This window comes from Psammomys obesus, unplaced genomic scaffold, assembly GCF_907164565.1.
Source record: "Psammomys obesus unplaced genomic scaffold, mPsaObe1.curated_primary_1811, whole genome shotgun sequence".
In the NCBI taxonomy this organism is placed as follows: Eukaryota; Metazoa; Chordata; class Mammalia; order Rodentia; family Muridae; genus Psammomys; species Psammomys obesus.
The window spans coordinates 15,084,959-15,111,859 of NW_026596109.1; the positions used below are offsets into that span (position 1 = coordinate 15,084,959).

Here is a 26,901-nt window from a genome sequence, read left to right on the forward strand (position 1 = left end):
TCACTTTTTATTTGTTTGTTTATTGAGACAGGGTCCCATTAAATGGCCTTGAACTCATCTGTAGCTCAAGTCAGCCTTGACTAAGATTCCTCTGGCCTCAGCTTCCCAAACACAGGCCTGTCTAGCTGTTAGCATTACTAGGATTCAATACTTTAAAACAACAACAACAACTGGCCAGGTGTATGGTAGTGCACACCTTTAAATCCTAGCACTCAGGAGGCAGAGACAGACAGACAGAGTTTGAGACTAGCCTGATCTATACAGAGTTCCAGGGCAGCCAGAATTACATAAACCCTGTCTCAAAAACAAAAATAAATAATAAATAAAATAAAATAATAAAAAATTCAAACTAATTATACCTAAATGGCATTGGCTGCCCCAAACACAGACAGCACAAGGTGTAACACATTCAGAATGGCTGAAAAAAACACATTTCATCATCTTTTCCCAAAGCTTGAATTTATGTAGAATATGGGAGTAATATGAATAGGAGAATCAATCTCTAAGTGTCTAAATCCTTTGCACCTCCAGATGCATCCCTCTAACAAACCAGAACCTTTAATCTAAAGCAAACTGACATTAATTTCTCTACATGAGCCACGTGTCCTCATTCTACAAGAAGAGCATTATCAGGACTTATTTTCTGTAAGTTAGTTTTATCTCAGAATCTAGTTGCTCTAATTTCACAAAACTTTTATGAAGAAGTATTAAATTCTGGCTACAGCATTCCTACCCCAGTTATGGTAGGAGGTCTCTGGAGAAGCCACATCAAACATGTTTACTCAGTCTACATTCCTCTGAGATCTACTATCAAGACTAAGGTCCCTGCTCTTGCCCCTGGAGGGTTCACAGTATAGTAGGTAACAACTACACATAACATGGTAAGTCCTAGGACAGCAAAGGATGCTTTTAAAACAAGAAACACAAAATCCATAGACTATGAAAAAACTTGACCAAAGTGTTGGCAGTGGAGTTATTTCCTACATAATAAATCAGCATGCCAACATGAATCACTTGAGACAGTAGGAAGCAGGCATATAAAGGTCAGAAATAAGAGAGCATGACAGCTTTGAGGAATCTGAAGCAAGCCGGTAAAAATACACCTTAGAACATGTGTAGAGAGTAGTGGGAGACAGGATGGAAAGAAAAGGTTAAAAGGTTCCAGTGATGGTAGCAATAGACAGGAGATAAACAAGAGTTAATGAGAGATCCTCTCACCAAAGACTTGGGTAGTTAATCCAACCAACAGCCAAGACGGGAAATAAACATCATGCTTCAGATGACACATTTAGCCTCTGGCGTGACTGATAAGAACATGTCTGGAAGCTATTACAAAGCGCTGTCTCTGTAGAGCTGTAGAGTCCAGCTGTACTGGTACAATGAAAACATGGGCATGGTTTAAACAACATGGCAAGTAAGAGAGAGAGAGATGAAGAGAACCAAAATCTAAGAAGCATAGTAGTTTTGAAAACTTTCAAATGAAGAAAAAAAAAAAAAAAAGAAGGAAAGAAACTGAAAAATAGCAGTTCCTGCAGTAAAAAGAGAATGAACAAAAATGGTGCCACAAAAAAAAAAAAAAACAAAAAAACAAAAAAAACAGGTAGAACTCATTCCAAAGACAGATTAATTAAGATGTAAATGCTACAGGAAAAAAGAAAAACTAAACATATAGCCTGGGTTACACAGGGAAGATCACTGATAACATGCAAGAAGAGCTCTGCCTGATATTATAGCTGAGGCTGACAATGAGATTAGAAGATTCCAATTTCAAGGACTTCCTGGGCTACAGAGTAAGTTCAAAACCAACTGAGCAACCTGGTAAGAGCCCGTCTCAAAGAAAGCATGTATAGAAAAGGCTGAAGACACAGTTCAGTGACAGGGTGCTTGCTGAGCATGATCAAAGCCCTATATTCAATCCCCAGTACCACACAAAAAGGAACAGTTTCAAAGGTGATGTCAACTACCCTCTCATAATGCACACCACATATAATGCAGAAGACATTAGAGCCAGAGGATAAGACTTACTCTGGAAAGGAAGTTAGCTGTTCCAGGCTGAGGCAAGAGGCAGACTGCAGGGTTCACTATTGAGATCGATTTATTGCCTCCTGTTCCCAACACTGCAATTCTGTTTCACTGGTCCTTTTATGTCAAAATACCTGCTACTGACTAGTCTTAGGGACCCATGCAAAATACTACCTACCAAAGTGTATTCTTTTAGATCTCACAGTAAAAATAGCAATGCATTCTTCAGGAAAATAAGGAGACTACAAAACAGATATCAATAACGAGAAGAATATGAGTGGAAGGCAGAGAAAAAGAGAACAAAGATGTTCAAGAAAAGGGAGGAAAAAGCAAAGAAAGGGGAGAGTAACCACAAATGGACAAGAATAACTGAATGCTGGGAAGGATGGTCCAAGGGCCTGTAATCCTAACAGGCAGATGCAGGAAGATCCTTGACTATATAATTTTCAAGCCAGCCTGTAATATATGGAGCTGTTTCAAAAACAAAACAAAGTATACCTATGAGTACCTTAGGCTGAACTACAGCTGGTCTTACACCAAGGCAGAGAATCCTTGCTACTGTCAATTTCTTCACAGTGAAAGCAGTTCCCAACTCCACCATTTTCAAAGACCACACTGCCTTCCATAATCAAGAAATTTAACATTCCGACTTTTCGTTATTCACATGAAGGTGAAGTTAGTTTCTCGTGTCCTTCGCAATGTGACCAATTGTTATTCATGCACCTTACCCTCTTTAGTAAACTGATGGTTATCTCAACTGGCACAATCTTCCCTTCTTTAATGTACTTTTCAATGAGTTCACCATACTGTGAATCTGGATTCTTCCTTTCATCACGAAGAAGCTCTCCTGCAGAAAGGTGTGTGTAGCCATATTTCTGGAACAAACAACATATAGAAATATCAGTATATGTGCTGCCGAAGCGAGCACAATATAGAAATACCAGAATTCATTCCATCCAGTGACAGAAGTACACATAATTTTGTGTTAATTTCTTATAGTTTTCTACAATAAAGTTAGTTTTGCTTATGGGGCAAATAAATACTAAAGAAGAATTTAAGGGGTTTCATATATTCTAGTTTGCCTACTAGTAAACAGCCGTAGTCTTTCATAACCATGTTTGTACAATGACATTATCTCAACATTTATCTAAGTAGTCAAAACACTGACATCTCACTATATTCCTACACAAACACAAAGTTTAAATATAAGAATGAAAATATCTACCAAAAATCTGAGACTCCAGACAAAAACATCAACATGTCTAAACTGACTTATATACCACATGGGTGTGTGCAAGTACAGGCTTACGATGTTTGAACAAAACTGCCTAGTGATGCCTATCTCCAGCATTCGGTAACATATGCTATGAGCACAAGGATAGAACAGAAATGTTGCTGAGTTAACACCATAAAACATATCTATAAAACCAAAAATGACTACAATGACATTAGTTGAAATGATCTTCTGAGACTAAGTTGTACATGTGGCCATACAGGTAAGCTAAGTCACAGAAGATACGAAAGTACTGCACTTTTTAATGAGTGCAATAAGGAGCCAACAGAGTATTTTTTTATCCTTAAAGATTGATTGATTGATTGATTTAATGTATATGAGTTCTCTATCTGCACCTATGCCTGCAAACCAGAAGAGAGCATCAGATCCCATTATGATTGTGAGCCACAATGTGGTCCTGGGAATTGAACTCAAGACCTCTGGAAGAGAAGCCAGTGCTCTTACCCACTAAGCCATCTTCCCAGCCCCCACCAACAGTCTTAAGGGAAGATCTTGAAAAATGAAAAGCTTCCCAGTATGACTTTATTTGTCTACTTCTGTTAAACCAAAAGAATGACACAACCCACTCTGAAAATGTTGGAGTACTCGTATTCATGTGACACATATCACTCCAAATTCTTAGGACTCCCTTGTGAGTTTTAATCGTGCATACATACTTTATAACTTAAATGAAGGTTAAGTTGTGCAGACCACACACCATGCCTCCCACTCTTAACGTGTCTCCTACCCACTGTGGTGTCAAGAGGCTGAGGCAGGAGAACTCTGAGTTTAAGGAAAAAGCACTTCAATTGAATTTTTAAAAAAGCTCCAAATAACCCAGGCTTTCCAATACATCCTTATCCCTATTCTATTTCCTAAAGTGTTGGCTAAATTTGCTCTTGCTCACTAAATAGTAAGACAGCAATAATGCTGTCATCAAAAGAAAATAAACTCTAAAAAGATTATTTGCTGACTGAACTTAAATTTAAATTTGGATGAGAATAAATTATAGCCATAGTATCAGCATGTTTCTGTCTCATTCCTAAAAGTGCTTCTGGTAAGAGAAATTATCAGAACTGTTAAAATTACAATCAGTTTAAAGAATTCCCATTATTTACAGAAAATATAAATATAAAATTGTTCAATTACTTCCATACTGGTTGCTAACTAAGTGCCTACTTGATCACTGAGTACAGGAAAATGTCTTAAAGTTGAGAACTAAAAGGACTTTATGAAAAATTAAGTGTGACCTACTTTCCCACTTACTATGTACAATTTTCAAAAAGCATGTGCAACTACAATCCACAAAACTTTATAGCAGCTTCATAGCCCACCATCTATTTTGGCTCTTACTTGGAAGCCTCTGCTTGCACGATGGCCTGCTCTGGCCTAGTGCTTACAGAATATGGTAATACTGGAACAAATGCAGAGGTAAACAGTCCTAATGATGGTAAGTGCTCAGTGAAAACACCGTCGCTACAAGGTGCTCTGTACTCCTGCAGTGTGAACCGTACACATTCAGAAACCTAACAAGTAATTTAGATTACGATACTTACTGTTTCCTGTCATTAGAGAACTTAAATTGGCAATTTTATATTGTCTTAAAATATAAGGGGTTATATCACTTTTTTTGGAAAAAAATAAAACTAGTTATAAATTGGATCTATAGACATATATAATATGCACATAAATGGTAATTTTAAAAGCAATTTTAGATTTTCTTTTTAAATTTTGTGTGTATGCGTGTAAGAGTGTGGATTTGTGCATGTGAGTGTTGTGCCTGCAAAGGCGAGAAGAATGTTAGCTCTCCTGTAGCTGAAGTTATAGGTGGCTGTGAGCCACCCAACACGACGCAAACTACGGTCCTCACTCCAGCCACCAATGTAAGACAACTTTATAGTTTGTCTGAATAAAAAATGACATTACCTACAGAGTCAAAGTAAATAAAAAATATAACCCAGTATACCCGTGTCAACCCTGTGGGTCTATATTCCATTTTCTAATGGACATTCTATTTTTACAGCCTATTTACCAGGTTCATTTTCTACCACCTTCTTCATAAGGATTCTGCTGAAACTCTCCTCTACCAGAATTTCAATAGCAGCAAAGGGCAACTGTCATTTGTGTAGCAGTTACCATGTAACTGGGCTTTCAAAGCGCTCTGCTATCATTAAGTGGTCAGATGCCAGCTGGAAAACAAAAATGGATATTTCTAGCCTTACATTTTTGGTCTCACATTCTCTGTGATTTTTCTGGCAACTAAAACCTAGGGGTTCTCACAGGCAACATGCATAAGCAATGCAGTTTACAAATCCTATAAACTACAAGGACTACAATTACAAACTATTATTCAAAGAAGATAGTTTTCTAGTGACAATACTCAAACCCAAAGTATTGAAGGTATCTGTCTAAACCTTTAGGTTTTCATGTTTCTTCTTTAAGAGATTGAAAGGAGAGCTGGAGAGCTGGCTTGGCCGTTAAGAACACTTGCTGCTCTTGCAAAGAACTTGTGTTCAATTCCTGGCCCAATGTGGAAGCCACAGTTGTCTGCCTCCAGCTCCAGGAGCTCTGACGCCTCTTCTGGCTCCACAGGCAATACAGTGGCACACAGACGTAACACGCAGGCAAAACATCCATCTATATAATCTCTTAATTGAAAAGCCAGGTGTGGGCTAAGGATAGCTCAGCTGGCAGAGCACTTGTCTACCATGTGTGAAGCACTATATTTAAAATACAACACTCCATTAAAAAGGCATAGTGAAATAAGTGGCGGTGCACACCATTAATCCCAGCACTTGGGAGGCAGAGGAAGGTGGATCTGTATGAGTTCGAGGCCAGCCTGGTCTACAGAGTGAGTTCCAGGGCAGTCAGGGCTACACAGAAAAAACCCATTCTGGGTGGGGAAGGGAGCAATAGTAATACAGGCCTCTAATCTCAGCACTCAGAACGTGGAAGCAAAAAGATCAGAAGTTCAACATCCTTAGCTACTAACAAGTTTGAGATACATGAAACTCTGTCTTAAACAAATAAACACAAGGTCAGTTCATGTCATGGCACAGTGGGTATAAACATGCTTTGTCACCAATCTTGAAGATCTGAGTTTGATCCCATGATCCACAAGGTGGACAGGGAAAACCAACTACCATAAGCTGTCCTCTGACATCCACGAGTGTATCATTGTGTGGGCAGGAGAGACTGTACAAACACACACACACACACACACACACACACACACACACAAATAATAACTAGAAAAATATAGTTGGGTATAGTGGCACTTGTATTTATAATCAAAGCTCAAGAGACAGAGGAAGGAGAACCACTCCATGTTTGAGTGGATTCACAGCTAGACCCTGTCTGTCTTAAGAACAGTAGGCTGCTACAAACATGGTTAAGCAAATGTCCTTATTGTGTACTTGAGCCTCTTTTGGGTATATGCCTAGGAGTGGCATAGCTGGATCTTGAGGAAGCGCTATTCCTAGTTGTCTGAGAAAGTGCCAGATTGCTTTCCAGAGTGGTTGTACCAGTTTACATTCCCACCAGCAGTGGAGGAGGATTCCCCTTTCTCCACAACCTCTCCAGGATGTGTTGTCTCTTGAGTTTTTGATCTTAGCCATTCTGATAGGTGTAAGGTGAAATCTTAGGGTCATTTTGATTTGCATTTCCCTGATGGCTGATGAGGTTGAGCATTTCTTTAAGTGTTCTCTCAACCATGTTTGTAGCAGCCTTATTTGTAAGAGTCAGAAGCTAGAAACAGCCCAGATGCCCCTCAATGAAGGAATGGATGCACAAATTGTGGTATATCCACACAATGGAATATTACTCAGCAATAAAAACAAGGAAATCATGAAATTTGCAGGTAAATGGTGGAATGTGGAAAAGATCATCCTGAGTGAGCTATCCCAGAAGCAGAAAGATGCACATGGTATATACTCACTCATATAGACATATAATATAGGATAAACCTACTAAAATCTGTACATCTAAAGAAACTAATCAAGAGGGAGGACTCTTGCTAAAATGCTCAATTCCTATCCAGAAAGGCAAAGAGGATGGACATCAGAAGAAGGAGAACAGAGGAAACAAGTCAGGAGCCTGACACAGAGGACCTCTGAAAGGCTCTGCCCTGCAGACTATCAATGCAAATGCTAAGACTTATGGGCAACCTTTGGGCAGAGTGCAGGGAATCTTATGAAAGAAGTGGGAAACAGATCTGGAGAGTACAGGAACTCCACAAGGAGAACAACAGAACCAAAAAATCTGAGCAGAGGGGTCTTTCCTGAGACTGATACTCCAACCAAGGACTATGCATGGAGATAACCTAAGACCCCTGCACAGATGTAGCCCATGGCAGTTCAGTGTCCAAGTGGGTTCCATTGTAATAGGAACAGGGACTGTCTCTGACATGAACTGATTGGCCTGCTCTTTAATTACCTCCACCTGAGGGGAAAGCAGCCTTACCAGGCCACAGAAGAAGACAATGCAGCCACTCCTGATGAGACCTAATTGACTAGGATCAGAAGGAAGGAAAAGAAGACCTCCCCTATCAGTGACTTGGGGAGGGGCATGCCTGCAGAGGGTTGAGGAAGGGAGGGATTGGGATGGGAGGAGGGAGGGAGGGAACCACAGGGGGGAAACAAAGTGAATAAAGTGTAATTAATAAGGAATTAAAAAAAAAAGAGCAGTAAGAAAGCCAGGTGGTGTTGGCGCAAGCCTTTAATCTCAGCACTTGGGATCAGAGGCAGGAAGATCTCTCTGAGTTCGAGGGCAGATTGGTCTACAGAGTGAGTTTGAGGACAGCCAGGGCTACACAGAGAAATCCTGTCTCAAAACACTAAAAAATAAATAAATAAATAAAAGAAAAGAAACATTTATAAATCAAGCCCAAGGGTTCAGTTCAGAAAGATGAAAAGGCACCATGGTCTCAGTAAGAACAAAACAGCACTCTTTTACAACAAGCAGGCAGATGTCAATTTAAAGCATCCACTCAAACTATTGTGGCTTAGTCACTGACCTATTGCTGTGAAGAGACACCAAGACCAGGGCAATTCTTATAAGAGAAAGCATTTAATTAGGGAGCTTGCCTACAATTTCAAAGAGTTAGTCCATAATCAAGGCAGGAAGCAGAGGCATGGCACTAGAGCAGTAGCTGAGAACTTTAGGCCCTGATCCACCGTGAAAGCTCAAAGCTCACCCCCAGTAACATACCTCCTCCAACAAGGCCACACCTAATCCTTTCCCAGTCCACCAAGGGACTAGACATTCAAATATATGAGATTTTGAAGGACTTTGTCATTCAAAGCACTACATATTTTAATATTATTTTGTTCACTTTTTAGCAACTGCCTTTTCTTCCTTTCAAAATTTAGATAATGTTGAGACTTGGAACATTCCTCAGTGGCACATTTCACCTGGCATGTGCAAGGCTCAAACCTTAATACCACACACAGACACACAAACTTACTGTTAAAAAGTTTTAAATTAGATATTGTGGTTATATATAAATGACAATCAAATCAAATCAAAACAAAATAAACAGGAGTAAAATAGTCAAAATTAAAAATATTAACAACTACAAATGAGGACTTGCCTAACTACATAAAATAAAATATTTTAAAACTACAATTGCAAGGCGTGGTGATACACACCTTTAATCCTAGCACTAAGGGAAGCAAAGGCAGGCTGATCCATGTGAGTCAGAGGCCAGCCTGGTCTACAAAGTGAGTCCAGGCACTCATAAGGCTACACAGAGAAACACTCTCAGAAGAAAGGAAGAAAGGGAGGAAGGGAGGGAGGGAAGGACGGAGGGAGAGAGAGAAGGAAAGAAGGAAGGAAGGAAGGAAGGAAGGACAAAAGAAAGAAAATAGGGGCTGGAGAGATGGCTCAGAGGTTAAAAGCATTGGCTGTACTTCCAAAGGTCCTGAGTTCAATTCCCAGAAATATCTGGTGGCTTACAACCATAATGAGATCTGGTGCCCTCTTCTGGTGAGCAGGTGTACATGCAGACAGAACATTATATACATAGTAAATAAATCTTTTTTTTAATTAATTACACTTTATTCATTTTGTATCCCCCCCATAAGCCCCTCCCTCCTCCCCTCCCGGTCCCACCCTCTCCCCCTTTCTGCATGCATGCCCCTCCCCAAGTCCACTGATAGGGGAGGTCCTTCTCTCCTTTCTGATCTATCAGTTCTCATCAGAAGTGGCTGCATTGTCAGGGTTCTAGGTTATCTCCATGACTAGTCCTTGGTTGGAGTATGAGTCTCTGGGAAGCTCCCTGTGTTCAAATTTTCTTGTTCTGTTGCTCTCCTTGTGGAGTTCCTGTCCTCTCCAGCTCTTACTATTTCCCAATTCTTACATAAAATTCCATTCACTCTGCCCAACAGTTGGACATCAGGCTCAGCATCTGCTTTGACAGTCTGCAGGACAGAGGCTTTCAGAGGTCCTCTGTATCTTAAAAAAAAAAGAAATGTTCACTCTATAGTGCACTATATACAATGTACATTTTTTAAAAACTACTAATAAATTTAAAATTTATATATAAAAATAGGCAAGCTGGTAATGTGCCATTCACCCATAGTCTGAAGCTGAGACAGGAAAAACACTTTTAGCTCAGGACTGGAAATCAGCCTGGGTCTTAAAAAGAGGGCTAACATAAAACAAACTATTCTTTGGAGGGGAGTGTAAAAGAACACAGAGGCTCCACCTCACTAGTAATCCTGAAAATGCAAATTAAGGCAAAATGATGCCAGTTTCTACCTATCAGACTGGTTCAAGTATTTTAAAAGGAGCAATGGCAAGGACACAGTGACGCTAACATCAGTATCCTTCATGCAAGTGCTCAACCTTGATAGCAGTTGATTTGTCAGTAAATCTAAGTTTCAGTTTGCACTTCTTTTAATTCAATAATCTAATTTCTGGGCTCGTGAGATGGCTCAGCATATAAAGCCACTTGCCGCCAAGCCTGGAAACCTGTAGTTAATCCCCAGCAAATGCACTGTAGAGTAACAGAACCAACTCCTGCAAACTGTACTTCAACTTCCACATACTGTACCCACACACACACTGTGTGTGTGTGTGTGTGTGTGTGTGTGTGTGTGTGTGTGTGTGTATATCCCAAGACAGGGTTTCTCAGTGTAGCCTTGGCTGTCCTGGAACTTGCTCTGTAGACCAGGCTGGCCTCAAACTCAGAGATCTACCTGCCTTTGCCTCCTGAGTGCTGAGATTAAAGATGTGCACCACCACCCAGCAAATAAATTTAAACTCAGTTCAATGGTAGAGCTTATGACCACCCTATACCTCCCCAAACCGGATTCCAAGAGAAAAGGAAACCAAACCTGCACAATTAAAGCTTACTTCAAATATGAAAGCAGATCATTTAGAAAATGACAGTTTCCAGACTGGAGAGATGGCTCAGCAGTTAAACACTGTCTACTCTTGTAGAGGACTCAGACCTGCTTTAGCTCTAGTATCAGGGGATCTGACATTCTCTTCTGACTTCCACAGGCACAAGGCATACATGCATATATGCAGGCAAACACTTACTTAAAATTAAAAAAATAAATAAACTTAAAAAGAAAATAACAGCTTTAGAGAAAGGTCTCCATGAACTTCCTCCAAACCAAAAATCAACTCAAATGTTTAGATAAAATTTTCTCTGAAAAGTAATCCATCCCATAAACAAAGGAGAAACCAAAGTATAATACGGCAACACAGGAACATACCACATGGGCACAGAGTCAAGAGTTACAGACAGAGACAGAAAACAGTCTAGTTTCACAGCCCAGAAACAGATGAAAATTTAAAATTCAAGAGATTACCCAAAGGTTTAAAGGGAAACATATTCAATGAGGCCGGACTCCAGACACTAGAGTTCAAAATTATAAACAAAACATTTGAGAAATACCATGTGTATAGAATGGACAACATGCCCACACTATCTTAGGCTCCAAAATGACCTATCAAAACTGTTGTGCTAAGCCACCTCTCTCAACAACAACAAAATAGTCAAATATAGAGAAGAATCACCTTCATTTGTATTGTTTGTAGTCCAATATCTCTCTTACTAGAAGGTAAGAGAAAAATCAATTGTCTTTGAGAAATTGTACATATTATATTTTGGTATAAAAGTTACCTTCATAAGCCAGGTACAACGGTCCACACCTGTAATCCCAGCACTCAGGAAGGCAGAAGCAGATGGATCTCTGTGAGTTCAAGGCCAGCCTGGTCTACAAAGTGAGTCCAGGACGGCCACAGCTACACAGAGAAACCCTGTCTTGAAAAAACTCAAAAGTTACCTCCAAAAATACAGGTTGCTCATTATAAAATTAAAGTCAGTCTAGGAACATTTGTTTTCACAGGGCCTCACTGGCTATCCAGAGTGGTGGGATTAAAGATGTACACCACCATGCCTAGCCCAGGAATATGTTTTTGATTAAAGGGCAATCAATCCCAATATAGCTTAGGATCTAATGTTGAATACAGATAACTATGTCTACTTTTATACTGCAGAGCAAGCAGGTTCCTGATTGGAGTTTTCATCAAGGAAAATGGCAGAAAAAGCAACAAACTCATAGAAAATGTTTTTTATAAAATTTCCTTTCCTGCTATGGCTACACACTGAGAAGATCACCGGAAACCATTTGCAAAAAGGGTACCTTCTCCCACAGAACTAATCTGATGTGACTAACTACAACTTACCCTACCTCTCTTTTCCTTTCTATATATTATCCCTTCTATATTTGTCCTGAACTCCAATACAATCACTTCTCAGTTACTGTCTCCACTGTAGTCCTGGACTAACTTAGCAAGTTTTTATTCTCTGCAACACAAGCAAGAAAAAGGACAGCATATGCTTAAACATCCAAGATTTATTACTTGGTTATGAAATCTTTTTTCTGTTTCTTTTATTTATTCACTTTAAATCCCTCTCCTTCATCTCATCCCAGTCCCACCCTCTCTCCTTTTCCCCTTGTCCCCCTTCCCTAGTACTCAGAAAAGGAGAGCCCTCCTCCCTTACCAGACCCCAGACTATCAAGTCTCTTCAGGAATGCCTGCATCCTCTTCCTCTGTGGACTGGTAAGGCCACCCACATGGCCTTATCACTCTTCCATAAGATTCCTTGTGTGCTCTGTCCAAAGTTTGGCTGTGAGTCTCAGCATCCCCTGCTGGATGGAGTCTTTCAGAGGACATCTATGGTAGGTTCCCATCCTGTTCCCTCTCTTCAACTGCTTCCAGTGTCAATTCTAACTGTCCTTCTGAATGAGAATTAAGCATCCTCCCCAGCGTCCTCCTTGTTACTTAGCTTCTTTGGGTCTGTGGATTGTAGTATGGTTATCCTGTATTGTATGGCTAATATCTGCTTATGATGGAGTATATACTATATGTATCTTTCTAGGTCTGGGTTACCTCACTCAGGATGATCTTTTCCAGATCCATCCATTTGCCTGCAATTTTCATGATGTCCTTGTTTTTAATAGCGAAACAGTATTACATTGTGTACCCAGTTTCTTTATCCATTCTCCAGTTGAGGAACATCTGGGTTGTTTCCAGTTGCTGGCTATTACGAATAAAGCCACTATGAACATAGCTCACAAATGTCCTTGTAGTATGGTGGGGCATCTTTTAGGTACGTGCCCAGGGGTAGTATATAACTTCTTCAGGTAGAGCTGTTCCCAATTTTCTGAGAAAGTGCCAGATTGATTTTCAAAGTGATTGTACAAATTTGCACTCCCACCAGCAATGGAGTAGTGTTCCCTTTCCATACAACCTTGCCAGCATGTCACTTGATTTTTGACAAGGAAGAAAACCATACAATGGAAAAAAGACAATGTTTTCAAGAAATGGAGCTGGTCTAACTGGATGTCTACATGTAGAAGAATGCAAATAGATCCATATTCATCACCCTGCATAAAACTCAAGTCCAAGTGGATCAAAGACCTCAAAATAAAACCAGACATACTAAATCTACTAGAAGAAAAAGTGGGGAAGAGCCTAGAACTCACTGGCACAGGAGACAACTTCATGAACAAAACATCAACAGCTCAGGCTCTAAGATCAACAATAAATAAATGAGATCTTATGAAACTGAAAAGCTTCTGTAAAGCAAAGGATACTGTCAAGTGAACAAAACGACAGCCTACAGACTGGGAAAAGATTTTCACCAACTCTATATATCCAACATAGGACTAATATCCAAAATATAGTAAGAACTCAAGAAATTAAATACCAACAAACTAAATAATACAATTTTTAAAAAATGGGGTACAGAGCTAAACAGAGAATTTTCAATAGAGGAATATCGAATGGCAGAGAAACACTTAAAGAAATGCTCAATGTCCTTAGTCATCAGGGAAATGCAAATCAAAATGATTTTTAGATTCTATCCTTTTTTATTAACTAATTCAATTTATATCTCAGTCATAGGCCCTTCCCTTCTTTTTACCCAGCCCCACCCTCCACCCCCCTTCCCCTCTCCCCTATTCTAAGGAATAGGGGAGTCCCCCCCTACTCAGACACCCCAGCTCATCTATTCACCTGAGGTCTGAGTTTGTCTTTCTCCCCTGTCATCAGGGGGAAGTGATCAGAAAGCAGGCAACATAGTCTGTGTCAGAAATATCACCCACTCCCCTAACTAGTGGGCCAACATGAAGCCTAAAATGTCCATCGGACTTACCTTCTTGGGGTCTGTGCATTGTCGTATGTCTATCCTGTACTATATGACTAAAATCACCTTATAAGTGAATATATACCATGTATGTCTTTCTGGGTCTGTATTATCTCACTCAGGATGATCTTTTCTAGTTCCTCCATTTGCCTGCAAATTTCATGACTTCCATGTTTTTAATGGGTATTATTCCATTGTATAAATGTACCAAAGTTTCTTTATCCAATCTTTGGTCAAGGGACATCTAGGTTGTTTCCAGATTCTGGCTATTATGAATAAAGCTGCTATGAACATGGCTGAGCAAACGTCCAATTTACATCTATCAGAATGGCTAAGATAAAAAACTAAAACTTTTTTCTTCCAAGGACATTACCAATAAATAAATAAATAAATAAGCCCACGGATGAGATTATTTTACAATTTAAAGTTTTAGGTGAAGGACTAGAAAGATGCTCAGAACACTGGCTGCTCTTCCATAGGATCCAGTTCTATTCCCAGCACTCACATGGCAGCTCACAACTCCAGTTCCAGGGGAAACTGAAATGTGCTGACTTCCTAGTTAATACAGAGAAAACTTGACCCAGGTCTACTGACCTCCTCTGAGAATTAGTCCTTAGTGGACTTCTGTGGTAATACCTTGGTGGTCAATGCAGATATGCCACTTAGCCTACAAGCTCTATAGCCTTGGTGGGAGAGTTATTTATTGAGATGTCCCAGGAAGAAACCTTCCAAATTTGAAACTTCCGTATGTATAAACTAGACATAAAAAGTATGTCCTTCTCATGCTTGGCTGATGCTTTTGAAACAAGTGCTAATGGTGGCTTTAGCACCTAGCACTGAGTTCCCTAGACACAGGAAAGGAATCAGGGGGTGAATTAACCTGAGTAGTTCGGGGATTGTTCTAGAACTCCATTTTACAACTTACCTTTCCAAAGGAGTTTGCTCTCTCATCATTAGTATTGTACTCATACTTACAATGCACAGGTGAGTCCAGGATACATTCTGTATTAATACAGTTAAGCCCTTAGCAATAAATTGTCTGAAAGAAGGTACTCAACTCCTCGTTGCTAAGCTGTGCATATGTAGTACTCAAGTTTGGTTATGGTATAGCAATGCCCCAAACTCAGTGGCGTAAAATAATGAAGTTTTATTTCTTGCTCATGCTACCTATCTGCTAAGAATGAATGGGCTTCTTTGACTTACAGAATATATTGGTGAACTTTTAAATGGAAACTCAAAGTGAAAAGGGGTATGTAACATAGGGATGCACTCAAGAACTTCACCCCCATACAAAGAACCAGTGTATTTGACCCATCTTGATCCTGCCAGATTCTGGCCAACCTTGTCTCATTTGCTTCAGCTTTGCTTGTCTCCCATTTCTGAAACACTGTCATTTCTACTCACATTGGCCATCAGTCATTAAATGAATAACAAAGACAATCTTCAACCACCTGATGACCTAAATTAACCAAGTCAAGTACATGATCAAAACTTCTCAAGTGCCTGTATGCTCCCAGTAGACAAGAAGAAAATGGAAATTTATGTTATTATTGACCCAAACCACATATATATATATATATATATATATATATATATATATATATATATATAACTACACAGGTAAATCCTGTGGGTTTAAACACATGTACTTTCCAATAGCAAACAACAATGACTAATCCACTCTGGAAGCTCCAAACAGAAAGTGGGCAGGAAGCAGTATTTCACACCCCCCAAATGAGTATATCTGCTTATTAGAATGGGATATAGTCTAATGGCGAGTGGAACCAACTTATCGGTGTTTTGGAAAAGACTGACAGAAACCAGACGTATAGCATATGTTTCATAGGACCTATCCTCTCACAGTGACAGTGTCTGGGAGTAGTAAGCTACAACTAGTGCTTTTTTCTTTATCCAACTGATGTTTTGTTAACTTTATTCATCAGGCAGAACAAAACTGTCAGCAAAGAGTCTTTCAAGCTACACCTGTTCTCTATTAACTTCTAAATGCTCTTATCATATGTTTAGTCTGTAAAAATGTTCTTGATTTGACAGGTTAAAGCAACTGAAATGTTACAGCAAATATACTTTCATGTAGCAGCTGAGCTACAGTATTAGCTTAAAAGTAATAAGACCTGGAATATAGCATAAAAAAATAAGACACCTAGCCTCTGTGTACGCCCTCTCTCTGTCTCTTCCCCTCTCTCTCCATCTCTCTCCGTCTCTGTCTCTCTTTCTCTCTTTCTCACACACACACACACACACACACACGTGTATCTAGTCAACCCTCCCTAAAGTGACTTCTTTTCTTTTTTAAAAAATTTTCTTTTATTTCATATGTATCACTGGCTGCCAGAATTTACGTATGTATGTATGTACGTACGTACATACATATGTATGAGCTACCACAGGGCATGCGATGCCCAGGAACTCGAGTTCCACATACAGGTGCCTGTGAGCCATAATGTGGGGTTCCCTGCAAGAGCATCTAGCACGGTTAACACTGAGCATCTCCCCAGTCCATGAAGTATATATTTTTTTTAGAAATGCTCTGTTTTCAATTCAAAACCAACTGTTATAACATATACTTTGTGTGTGACTTTTAGGTTTTCCATGATCACAGTTCTAATAGTATCTGAACTGGAACATGTCTAGAGTAACCAAATATGTTCCATGAAACTTTAACCCAAAGGGAGCAAATTAAGAAGATTTCAAAAAGACTAAGAATAGGGAAATAACTGGTGGTGAAGATAGATTTATGGCAGACTGAGCAAGGGAATTTTTTTTAATTTTATTTTAACTAGTAGAACCAGACATGGTATGGCACACCTTTAATGCCAGGACTTGGGAGGCAGCGGCACATGGATCTCTGAGTTTAAGGCCAGCCTGGTCTACAAAACGAGTTCAAGGACCACCAGGGCAACAACAAAGAAACCCTACCTTAAAATAAAGGGGGAAAAAAGGGAAATTTACTATTAGCTTCGTTACCACAGAGAAACTCCTTTGGCACAACACATGTGCTCATAAAGCTGGGGGTTGTTTTGTTTCCCTGGTTCTGAGACTCACACACAGCCATGGACTGTGACATTAATTTCACATTGCTATGACAACACAACCGACAAAAAGAAAGTTAAAGGAGGGTTTATTTGGGCTCACAGTTTGAGAGAATAGAATAAATGATGGAAGAGGAATATGACAGCAGGGGGATACCCATGTGTTATTAAAATCCAGGAAAACAGGACAGGATTGAAAATAGATTAGTCCTCATCATCTCACCTTCCAATCTGATGAGATGTTTTAGAACAAAAGGCAGAGTAAGAGAAAAATCACCCTCCTAGAAAACTTCAGGTTCTCTGGTCTTTGAATTCTGAATTACACTACCAGCCTCTTTGATTCTCCTATTTAGAAATGGCCTACCATGTGGCTTCTCAGCCTTTGTAATTAGGAGATAGTTCCCCAAATAAAAACACTTTTCTATCTTTATGTCTTTATATATCTCTTAATAGCTCTGATCCTCTGGAAAACTGTTTTTTTTTTCAAAGTATTCATAATTATCAAGTAAAATAAAATGTACATATTCTGAGGCAGCAATCCACTTTAAAGAACCCTATAAACAAAAGATCCATATGCAAAGTCATATTTACAAGAAAATGCACTAAAGCACAGTTAACAGCAAAACCACCCCTAGAAACTGTCCTGAGTAGCCACCAAGGGAGATGGGACAACTATGCTACGACAATACCTAGAATATTCTGCAACTACAAATAAAAATCCATTACATATATAGAAAAAGCCCTGAAAGATGGAATAAACATGACTTGTTTGGGAGTAGGAAAAGTGAATAACCTTTTCTTAGATGTAAAAATTTTACATATTTTCAGATTTTGTGATATTGAGGATGTGCAGGCTGAAGAGATGACTCAGCTCATTTGCTGCTCTTATAGAACACTCTACTTTGATTCCAGCATCATACATAGCAGCTCACAACTGTCTCTAACTCTAGTTCCACAAGAGCTGACACATTATTCTGGTCTCAAACACAGTAGGCATGTACGTAGTATATGCAGGCAAATACTCATCACACACATAAAATTAAAATAAGTAATTTTTTTTAGATATAGCTGAGAAAGCAGTAAATAATGCTAACTTCTAGATGAGAAAAAACTGAACAGACATGTTATTTTTGCAACTTAAAAAAATTAATAATAATAATAATAATAATAATAATAATAGATAATTTTAAGCTCTTCTAAAATATCAACATAAAAAAAAAAAAAAAAAACCTATGTTAACTCAGGAGGCAGAGGCAAGTGGATCTCCATGAATTCAAGGCCAGCCTGGTTTACAAAGCTAGTTCCAGGACATGCAGGTCTGTTACACACACACAAAAAAAAAAACCTTGTCTCCAAAAACTAAAAACAAAACAAACAAAAAACAAAACAACAAAAACTATGTTACAACTATGTTACCCTTAAAGAAATAGTGGTTCTTCATAAAGTCAAGTTTTGTTGCTTTTTAAATTCATATGGGTACTTTCCCTTCATGTATGTATGTGTACCATGTGTATACTTGGTGCCTGTTGATGGCAAAGGGGAGTCAGATCCCCTGGAACTGAAGTTACAGATGGTGTGAGCACCATGTATGTGGGTGCTAGGAATCTATTCAGGTCCTCTGGAAAAGGTAGCCAGTGCTCTTAACCACAGAGCCATCTCTCTAGCCCCAAAAGGTTTTATAGACCATTTCTTTTGTAGATTCTTTAAGGCTTTTAAATTGTCCCAAAAAAAAAAAAAATCATCCTTTAACCATACCTTACCATGAAGAAAAAGCCCTACCCTTGAAAGACTAGACCTTAAGGTCTACCAGATTTTTCCTATCTAGTTCCTTCTGAGTGTACGAGATGAGTCCCAGATTTTGAAGTCAAAAGCTTTAAAAATTCTGCTTAATATGTAACATTCCTTCACTCAGAGTAAACAAAACCATCTGAAAGATAGGTCTCATTCATGTTAAGTCCAGAAAGCTACTTGGGTGCCCCCTAGGGAGCAAATATTTAAAATGTATATAGCTTCAGGATACATTAATAACTTCTGTCATCAATATTTATTCACAAAGTACCCACTATGTGCTAGGTACAATGCTCAACAACAGAGACAAAAAGATAAATAAAATCAAGTTTCTATTTTTATATTCTTAAATTTAATCTCATTCAAAACTTTTCTAAGCACAGTATAAGTCTTAAGGAAGTATGCCACAGATAATAGATGTTTTACTTATTACTTATGTAAACAAAATATTCACAATCTGTAAAAGAGAAATTAAATATTCTTTCCAATCAACTCATGCAAAATTGTGGATGCTGTTTTCAAAGTTAAGTTTAGGTTACAGCACTCTAATTTATTCTGGGCCAAGACAAAAATAAAGCTTAATTTTAAAAGTATTAATAAAGGAGGCCCGATGACCTACTCTCCATTCAGGGGCTCACATAAAGGTGAACGGAGAGAACCAACTCCACAAAGCTGTCCTCTGACCTCACATGGACCGTAGCATGTGCACACACATATGTGCGCACAACGTAAGTAGTAAGTATACAGCAGCCCTCTGAGTTTTACAAGTACATCATTAAGCCAGTCCAAAGGGCACATGCCTGTAATCCCAGCACTCTGAGAGGCAGAAGCAGGCAGCCCTCTGTGAGTTTGAGGCCAGCCTGGTCTACAGAGTGAGTCCAGGACAGCTACACAGAGAAACCTTGTCTTGAAAAACAAACAAAAAAGGAGGAGCCAGGAGTAAGAGGAGAAGAAAGAAAAAACATCCGTTGAACATTTAATTAAAATAAAAGTATTACACTGATTCAGAAAATGGTTAATTAAAAAGTTAGTATAAGAGATTTAGAATTAGAAGATAAAATTAAACTGAAATGGACTACTGTAAATAAATGAGTAAAGTCAATTCCCACAGCTCCCTCAAAACTTCTCTTCCCAGTAGGAGAGACCTTAAAAGGTTCTTCATAAGACCTGCCCCCTCCTCCCCGCCACTGGAGCAATTACTAAAGTGGACTGTGACTCCTGAAAAACTCCCAGCTTCCCCCCAGCACACTCTCTTACCTAACTCCAATATTCCAGAACAAGAGGGCAAGACACTCTCAGGTTCTGTATCCCTTGACTCTGACAGCATATGGCAGCACACATCTGTAATCTTAGAACTTGGTAGGCTGAGGCAGGAGAATAGAGTTTGAGGTCAGACTGTGTTAATATACCTCAAAACAAACAACACAGCACAATACAGCTTCTGGCAGCCTGAGATGGAAACCAAAATAGCTTTTCTCCAAAGAAACAATTCTATAATCAACACTTCAAGTACCTTGTGAAGTAAAATTGTTTTGGCATGATAGTTGGAGAATTTAACATTGAGTTATGTAACTTTTTCCTACAGTAAAAAAATAATAATAATAATAATTTTGAAACCTGCCATCTTTGGGGACTAAGTTCATAGCTCCTTGCATAATAAAATATTGAGCAAAATGCAGACTCTCAAAGGGGAAAATACCTGATTTACCTGACCACAGACATTCCAGTGTGTAATCAGCTAGGGAACAGTGATTGCTAAATCATACACTTGGAATAGCAGATTATCAGGTGAATGTTTATGGGAAATGAAAACAACAGCAAAAAAGTTCAAAATAATTTTTTCTAGATGGCTCAGTAGGACATGCCTATAATCACAGCTTTTTATGAAGTTGAGTCATCAGTTCAAGGCCTGCCTTGGTTACAGAGTGAGTGCAGGGACAATTTATTTAGAATTTTAAAGTAAAAAATACAAGGAGGATGCTCTGTAGTAGAGTGCATGCCGTTCATGTGTTGAAACCCTGGGTTCCACTGCCAGTGCAACCAGAAAAATGAACAAAAACCGAGACAAACAACCCACAGCTTAAGCTCATATAACTGCCAAAGTCTTAAATAAGTAAAAGAGTAAAAGAATAAATTTCAAGAAAAAAAAACCTCATCATGGACTCTCTTAATTTTCTTTTGTTTTTTTTTTCAAGACAGGGTTTCTCTGTGTAACAGTCCTGGCTTGCTTTGTAGACCAGGCTGGCCTTGAACTCACAGAAATCCACCTGCCTCTGCCTCCCTGAGTGATGGGACTAAAGACATGAGCCATAACACCCTGCTTCATGGACTCTTATAATTGCTAATTAACAGATTTAAGAATTACCAGCTATTACTTCATGAAGTAGAACTACTAGTTGCGGAACACAGAGAGTTTTTAATACAGTAGAGTAACAGGGGTATTATTAGGTTGAGTGTGGACATTTAAGGACTCACTACAAATTCAGAAACAAAGTAATTGAGTACACTCAAATAGAAAAGTCATAATCCAAGTTTTGAAAATGCATCTTTAAAATAAAAATTACCAGTTTTAGATAGTACTGATGCCCACCCTGCTGCCCCATGCAGTACATTAAATAAACCTGTTATCTTTCCAAAAATAAATTAAATGACCAACGTAAAAAAACCAGGAAGCTTAAAGAAGAAAATATTTGCATCTATGTGCCAGGTGTCAGGCCCATTTAAGAGTCACAAATACAAAACAGACATTTCTATTTTCTCCCTTCTTACAAAGCAACTGAAGCTAAAAGTCACTTCTCTTGTGCTAGAAAAACAATAGCAGAGTCAGGCACCGAATTGCTATCTATTTTGACTATAAAGTCCCTGGTCCTTCCTTTACCATGCTATTAATATTTTAATCATATTACTTATAAAATAAACTGAAACCAGTTATAAAATTACTTATAAAATCCACTTGTCATGGCTTTTAAAAAGTCAAAACCAACAGAAATAAAAATGAGAAAAATGCTATGTACTCTGTGATTGAACTAGTTTTCAACTGTAATTATAAATACAACTGTAAAACACATTATTCTATTATCTGTGGATGTTCTTTTGAGAATAGAATATAGGACAAGGAAAAATCCAAAGCAAATATAGGCCACAGCCTAGGAAAAGAGGAAATATTTTGTCAACTTCTGGGTCGAAACCTTTTACCAAACAATTCAGTGGTGAACGTTGGGTGTTTTACCCCAACAGTGGCTGCCTTTCGTTTTTGTCCTGTTTTCCTTTCAAACATTGCCCAAGACTGTCCCTTAAGCCTTCCTCATCAGATCATTTTACAGCTCACTGCAACTGGAAAAACGGGGTGTGGACCCACACCTGCTAGAGTTTAAAAGTCTTTTCCTCTTCCCGTGTACACGCCACCTCCGACCTCAAACACTAAGAGAATGGAACTGGTAACCTTGTGCCAAAACGTTGACTGTGTTTATATTTGTTTGTGTGGGCAAACACTTGAGCCACAGCTCGCTGGGGCTGGTTCCCTCCATGGGAGTCTTGGGGATGGAACTTGGCGGCAGGAGCCTTTAGCCGCTGAGCCATCATCTCTCCAGCCCTAAAGCAAACTTTTTTCCTAAAGAGGATTTTATAGTTGGGTGGTGTTTCACTTTCTCAGAAAGCAGAGTTTCTTATTTGCTTAGACAACTGAGGTCCAGAGAGAGGGGGTGACTCACTAGCCCAAGGAAAAAGCGTGAGCTGGCAGCTGGGCCAAAGGTTAGAGCCTGGGCTCTCACGGATCCGGTGCTTTAGCTACCACAAGATCCGGGTCCAGATCCTCGAGGCGGATTAGCCGAGGAATGACAGCCAGGACCTAGCCAGAAGAGAAGAGCCCCGTCCGGGGAACGAAAGCAAGGGCGCGCGGGAACAAAGCAGACGACGCTGCGCGCACCCGCAGACCCGACGCCCCCCGGCCCGGGCGCGCGGTGGCCGTCGGGACTCGTAGTCCGCTGCCCACGGCGGGGGGCGCGGCCGCCAACGCGGCGGCTCCCGCTGGCCCCGGCCCACTCACCCGGGAGCTCTCCATCGCCCTCCCGCACAGCCTCACCTCGACGATGCGCGCGCACTGGGTCCCCTTGCCCGCACCGGGCCCGCCCAAAACGAACACGACCAACGGCTTCATGAGATGGAAAGGGCAGAGCCGCAGTGCGCGGGTCAGCGGCGGAAAGCTCGGGACTGGGACGTGCAGCAGCCAGCGACGACAGCTGCTCAGCATACAACGCGACTCTGACAGCGGCCGGCGCGGCGGCACGGGCGGGGCGGCAGGGAGGGGGCGGGCTGAGCGGGCTCCCGGCCCGGCCGCCAGCTGCGGGCCGCCGCGACCGGAAGGGGCGGGGCCTCCATGAGCGGCCCCAGCTTCCGCTCGCGGTTCCGGTTCTTCCTAGCGTGGCTGGAGAGCCAGGGCGTTCCAGTTCCAGAGCCTGGGTCCGTGTTTAGCCAGACCCGAGGTTTGGTCACCCGGATTCCCCTCTCCCACGAGAAGCGACCGAACTGAATAGGCAAACACAGGAACCAGTGAGAGCAACGGCGCTGTTGGGAAGAAACCGAGGAAAAACAAGAACAGTTTGGTTGAGGTTTGCAGAGAAGGCCTCTGAAGAGGTGACCTTGGTACCAAGACTTCAGAGGCTAGGATGCAGTGGCACACCAAGAGACGGGGCCATGTTGGAAGGTTAGGGCTGGATTGAAAGGAATGAAAAGTGATGGAGAGTTGAGCCGATTAAGGAAAAGCACTTAGATGATAGTCTAACCGCAGTGAAAGCCTTTAAGCCCAGCTCTGTTACCCCGACCCGGGCCATTAGGGGAAAATCTTGAAGAAGAAGAAAAGTCTAAGGAGTAAGCCTGGATGAACACAAACCTTTGAAAGTTGGAGACAACAGTGATAGCATTTTCATGGATTTTTAATTCACAGAACAGCGTTATGAATCAAGACATTTTTCAGATAAGTTAGTGGAAATGGTTGATAGCAAAGCTGGTGATCTCTGCTATTGGCCTTAGATGCTATATGATGACATTCTTAGACTTTGGTTTTGGAAGCTAGGATTCTGTTTGTACATTACAAAAGGACTTACCTAATAGTCACAAGAATGTTAGGTCACACAGAGGTGGGCAATAAATGGTTGTTTTGTTAAGATAATTTGACTCTGGACCTGCAATAATAATACAGCTCCCCAAATCACTGAAGTTCTGATCAGTTAACCATTTAATGTTACACAGAAATGCCTTTTTCTTCAAACTACTGTTGGCAGGTAGGAGAGAAATCTGGAGAATGTGGTGACCCCTATAGAGCTCATTTGGGCCCTGAGACCATGGATTTCAGTTAACTGAAGGTGTATGATTGTTCCAGTGTAGCCAGAGAAAGCAGATGGTTATGATTTTTCAGAGTTCAGTTTTTAAGGTAAGTACAACAGAGAGAATCAAGAGGTCTAGAGAGTTGAAGATGTTTATGATAATGTTTAATCAAAACTACACAGGATAGCATATGGCATTTGTGGGATGATAGTGGGAAGGGAAGTGGACACAGTGGCAGGCATTTGCTCAAGTGAGCTAGCAGCACAGATGCTGCTGGTCTGTATGTGATATTGGGAAATGAAATTTCAGAGATAGTTTGTCCAGGGTTTCAGACCAGAGACAAGCAGCTAAGGTGCGTATTTAACATACCAAAGTGGAGCTGGCCTGCAGGTTCTCCCAGCATCCCTCAGTCCCAACCTGTTACAGAACTTTTCAGCCCACATCCAGACATTTTGGTTCCCTCCCTCTCTGCATTTTCTCTCTCCCTGGGAACCCACGTTTTTTCTCTCTTTCTTGTCCCCTTCCTCTCTGTCTTCTCCATGGCAACTTCCCTGGCCTTGTTCCTTGGAACTCCATCTAAGAGCTGCAATCAGTAAACTTGCCTTTATGCTTTAAGCTGAACTGAACTGACTCATTTCGTCAACGAAGAAAACCTTTTAGTTTCTATTATACCCATCAAGGTCTGACCATGTGAGTAAGGCTAGAAGAACAGAAGGCTGAAAAGAATGCATGCCCCTGTTTTTAGAAATGAGTGGCCACGTGAGCATTAGCTCCACGTGAAAGATGGAGTAAGTTATCATTGTGTTAAAGAGACTATGAAAAAGAAACAAAGCTTTAGAGACAGTGACCAGAGGTTTAAATGAAAGCAAACAAACAAACAAGCTGCAATTTAGCCCTCTGATTACCCTCTTTTTCCTTCTGTTACTCTTTTTTTCCCTCACCCTTCATTCCCTGGCCTCCTCAAGTCTTGGGCTGTTTTTTTCCTCCCTGGTCTGCTTTCTGCGGTTTGCTTTCCCTAACTTATTCCCTTCCCTCTCCTTCTATTCCCACTGGTAGTTTTCTTAAAGTCTCCCTGTCAACTTCTTTTTTCTTATCTTTCATTTCACCCTCTTATTTCTTTGCCTTTTGTGGGGAAGAGGGATCCAGGATATGATCTTTATTGCACTTATCCAATGGAAATAATGTCTATATCAAAGCCTTTGTTTGTTACTATAACTTCTACATCACAATTAAAATTCAAAGTTTTTTTTTTTTAAAGTCAACTCAATTAAAATACAGAATCAATAAGCTTCCTTAATCACACAGAAATTCTAAATATGGTAAGTACTCAAATGCAGAAATTTGGCTGGTTAGAAAGCTAATTAAACTTCTGGCTTTCTCAAATAGTATTACAAAAAGACAAAATTTGTGAGGTTTATGGAGATATTGGAATCCAAAATTAGCTGTGGAGAGCAGTCCTGAGGTAATAGGGTAACCAGGCAGCCTCTCAAATGGCAGTCCTCTGTGCCCCCTTTTTTCTACCTTTGCCCTTTGTGCTTCTCTCAAGTTCCTTCATTTCCACAATGTTTATCTTTCCAGCAGGGAAGGAGGGATAGGATATTTCCAGTTATTGCCACAGAAGAAATCTAATTAATAATAATTTATTGCTAACATTCTTTCAATACGGTTCATATATTGTTTATTGTGTCCTATCATAACTGCAGTCTTGTGTAGCAACATAATTATTGTTAGATAAGCTTATTTTGCAGAAGAAACTTAAAGCCAGAGGCTGAAGCAGGAGGATAATGAGTTTGAAGCACGGCTCTATTCCCAGCACTTGTGAGGCAGAGGCAGGTGGATCTCTGTGAATTTGAGGTTACCTTGTTCTGGACTACACTCTTAAGTTCCAAACCAGCCAGAGCTACATCAGCAAAACGAACCCAAACAGTATGATCATAACTGTAATTTCAACAGCTGGGAGATGTCAGTAAGAAAAGAAGAACTTTACGGCCACTTCAACTCGAATAGCAAGTTCCAAGTCAGCCTGGGCTAAATGAGACCCCATGTTTTAAAAAAAAAAAAAAAAAATTCAAAGCCAGTATCTGTAGCAATAAGAAGCTAGGCACTTCAAATTCTGGTCTCTCCAAACTGCCACACCTCCTCTTTCTGTGCTCTCATGTTTATATCCCTCAGAGCTCTACACCATGCTCCTCCATGCTGCATGAGGCAGGCCATTACCAGCTAACAAAGACCACACCCCACAGGAAGCAATTATCAGCTATGGACAAAACTAAAGCCCAAACTTAAAATCCCACACTTAGGATTAAAACAAAAACATTTATGGGCTGGAGAGATGGCTTCAGAGAGCCTAAGAGCACTGATGTTCTTCCAGAGGTCCAGAGTTCAATTCCGAGCAACCACATGGTGACTCACAACCATCTATAATAAGTTATGTTCTGCAGGCATACATGTAGACAGAACATTGTATACATAATAAACAAGTAAATCTTTAAAAAAACATTCACATAACATAATTGAGTTTTTAAAGACACCAAAACTTCCATTGCACACATTCTAAAAGATTAAACTGGGAGATCAAAAATTAATAAAGGAAATTGGGTTTATTGCAGCATAGGGCAGAACTGAAGCTAGAACAGTTGCTAATTTCTCTCTACCATTCCTGTAGCAGCCTTAAATTTATAGAAACTACTATACAATAGTCGGGTAGTAGCTGTTAGCTGTAAGACAGCTTTGCCTGTATTTTCCTGGAGAGGGCCACTTAGTGCTACTATCAAAGGGTG

At 40.1% G+C, this 26,901-nt stretch overlaps 1 protein-coding gene across 1 annotated transcript in view; it reads right to left on the bottom strand.

The window, feature by feature from the left end:
• Cmpk1 (cytidine/uridine monophosphate kinase 1) overlaps nucleotides 1–23,138 on the bottom strand; it is a 29,141-nt gene extending 6,003 nt beyond the window's left edge. Inside the window, exons 1-2 of the mRNA XM_055629030.1 lie at nucleotides 22,881–23,138; nucleotides 2,751–2,897 (exon numbers count right to left, since the gene is read on the bottom strand). Of these exons, the coding sequence (XP_055485005.1) occupies nucleotides 2,751–2,897; nucleotides 22,881–23,048 (315 nt within the window). The 5' untranslated portion in view covers nucleotides 23,049–23,138. The remainder of the gene's footprint in view (nucleotides 1–2,750; nucleotides 2,898–22,880) is intronic.
• Nucleotides 23,139–26,901: the final 3,763 nt, after the last annotated feature.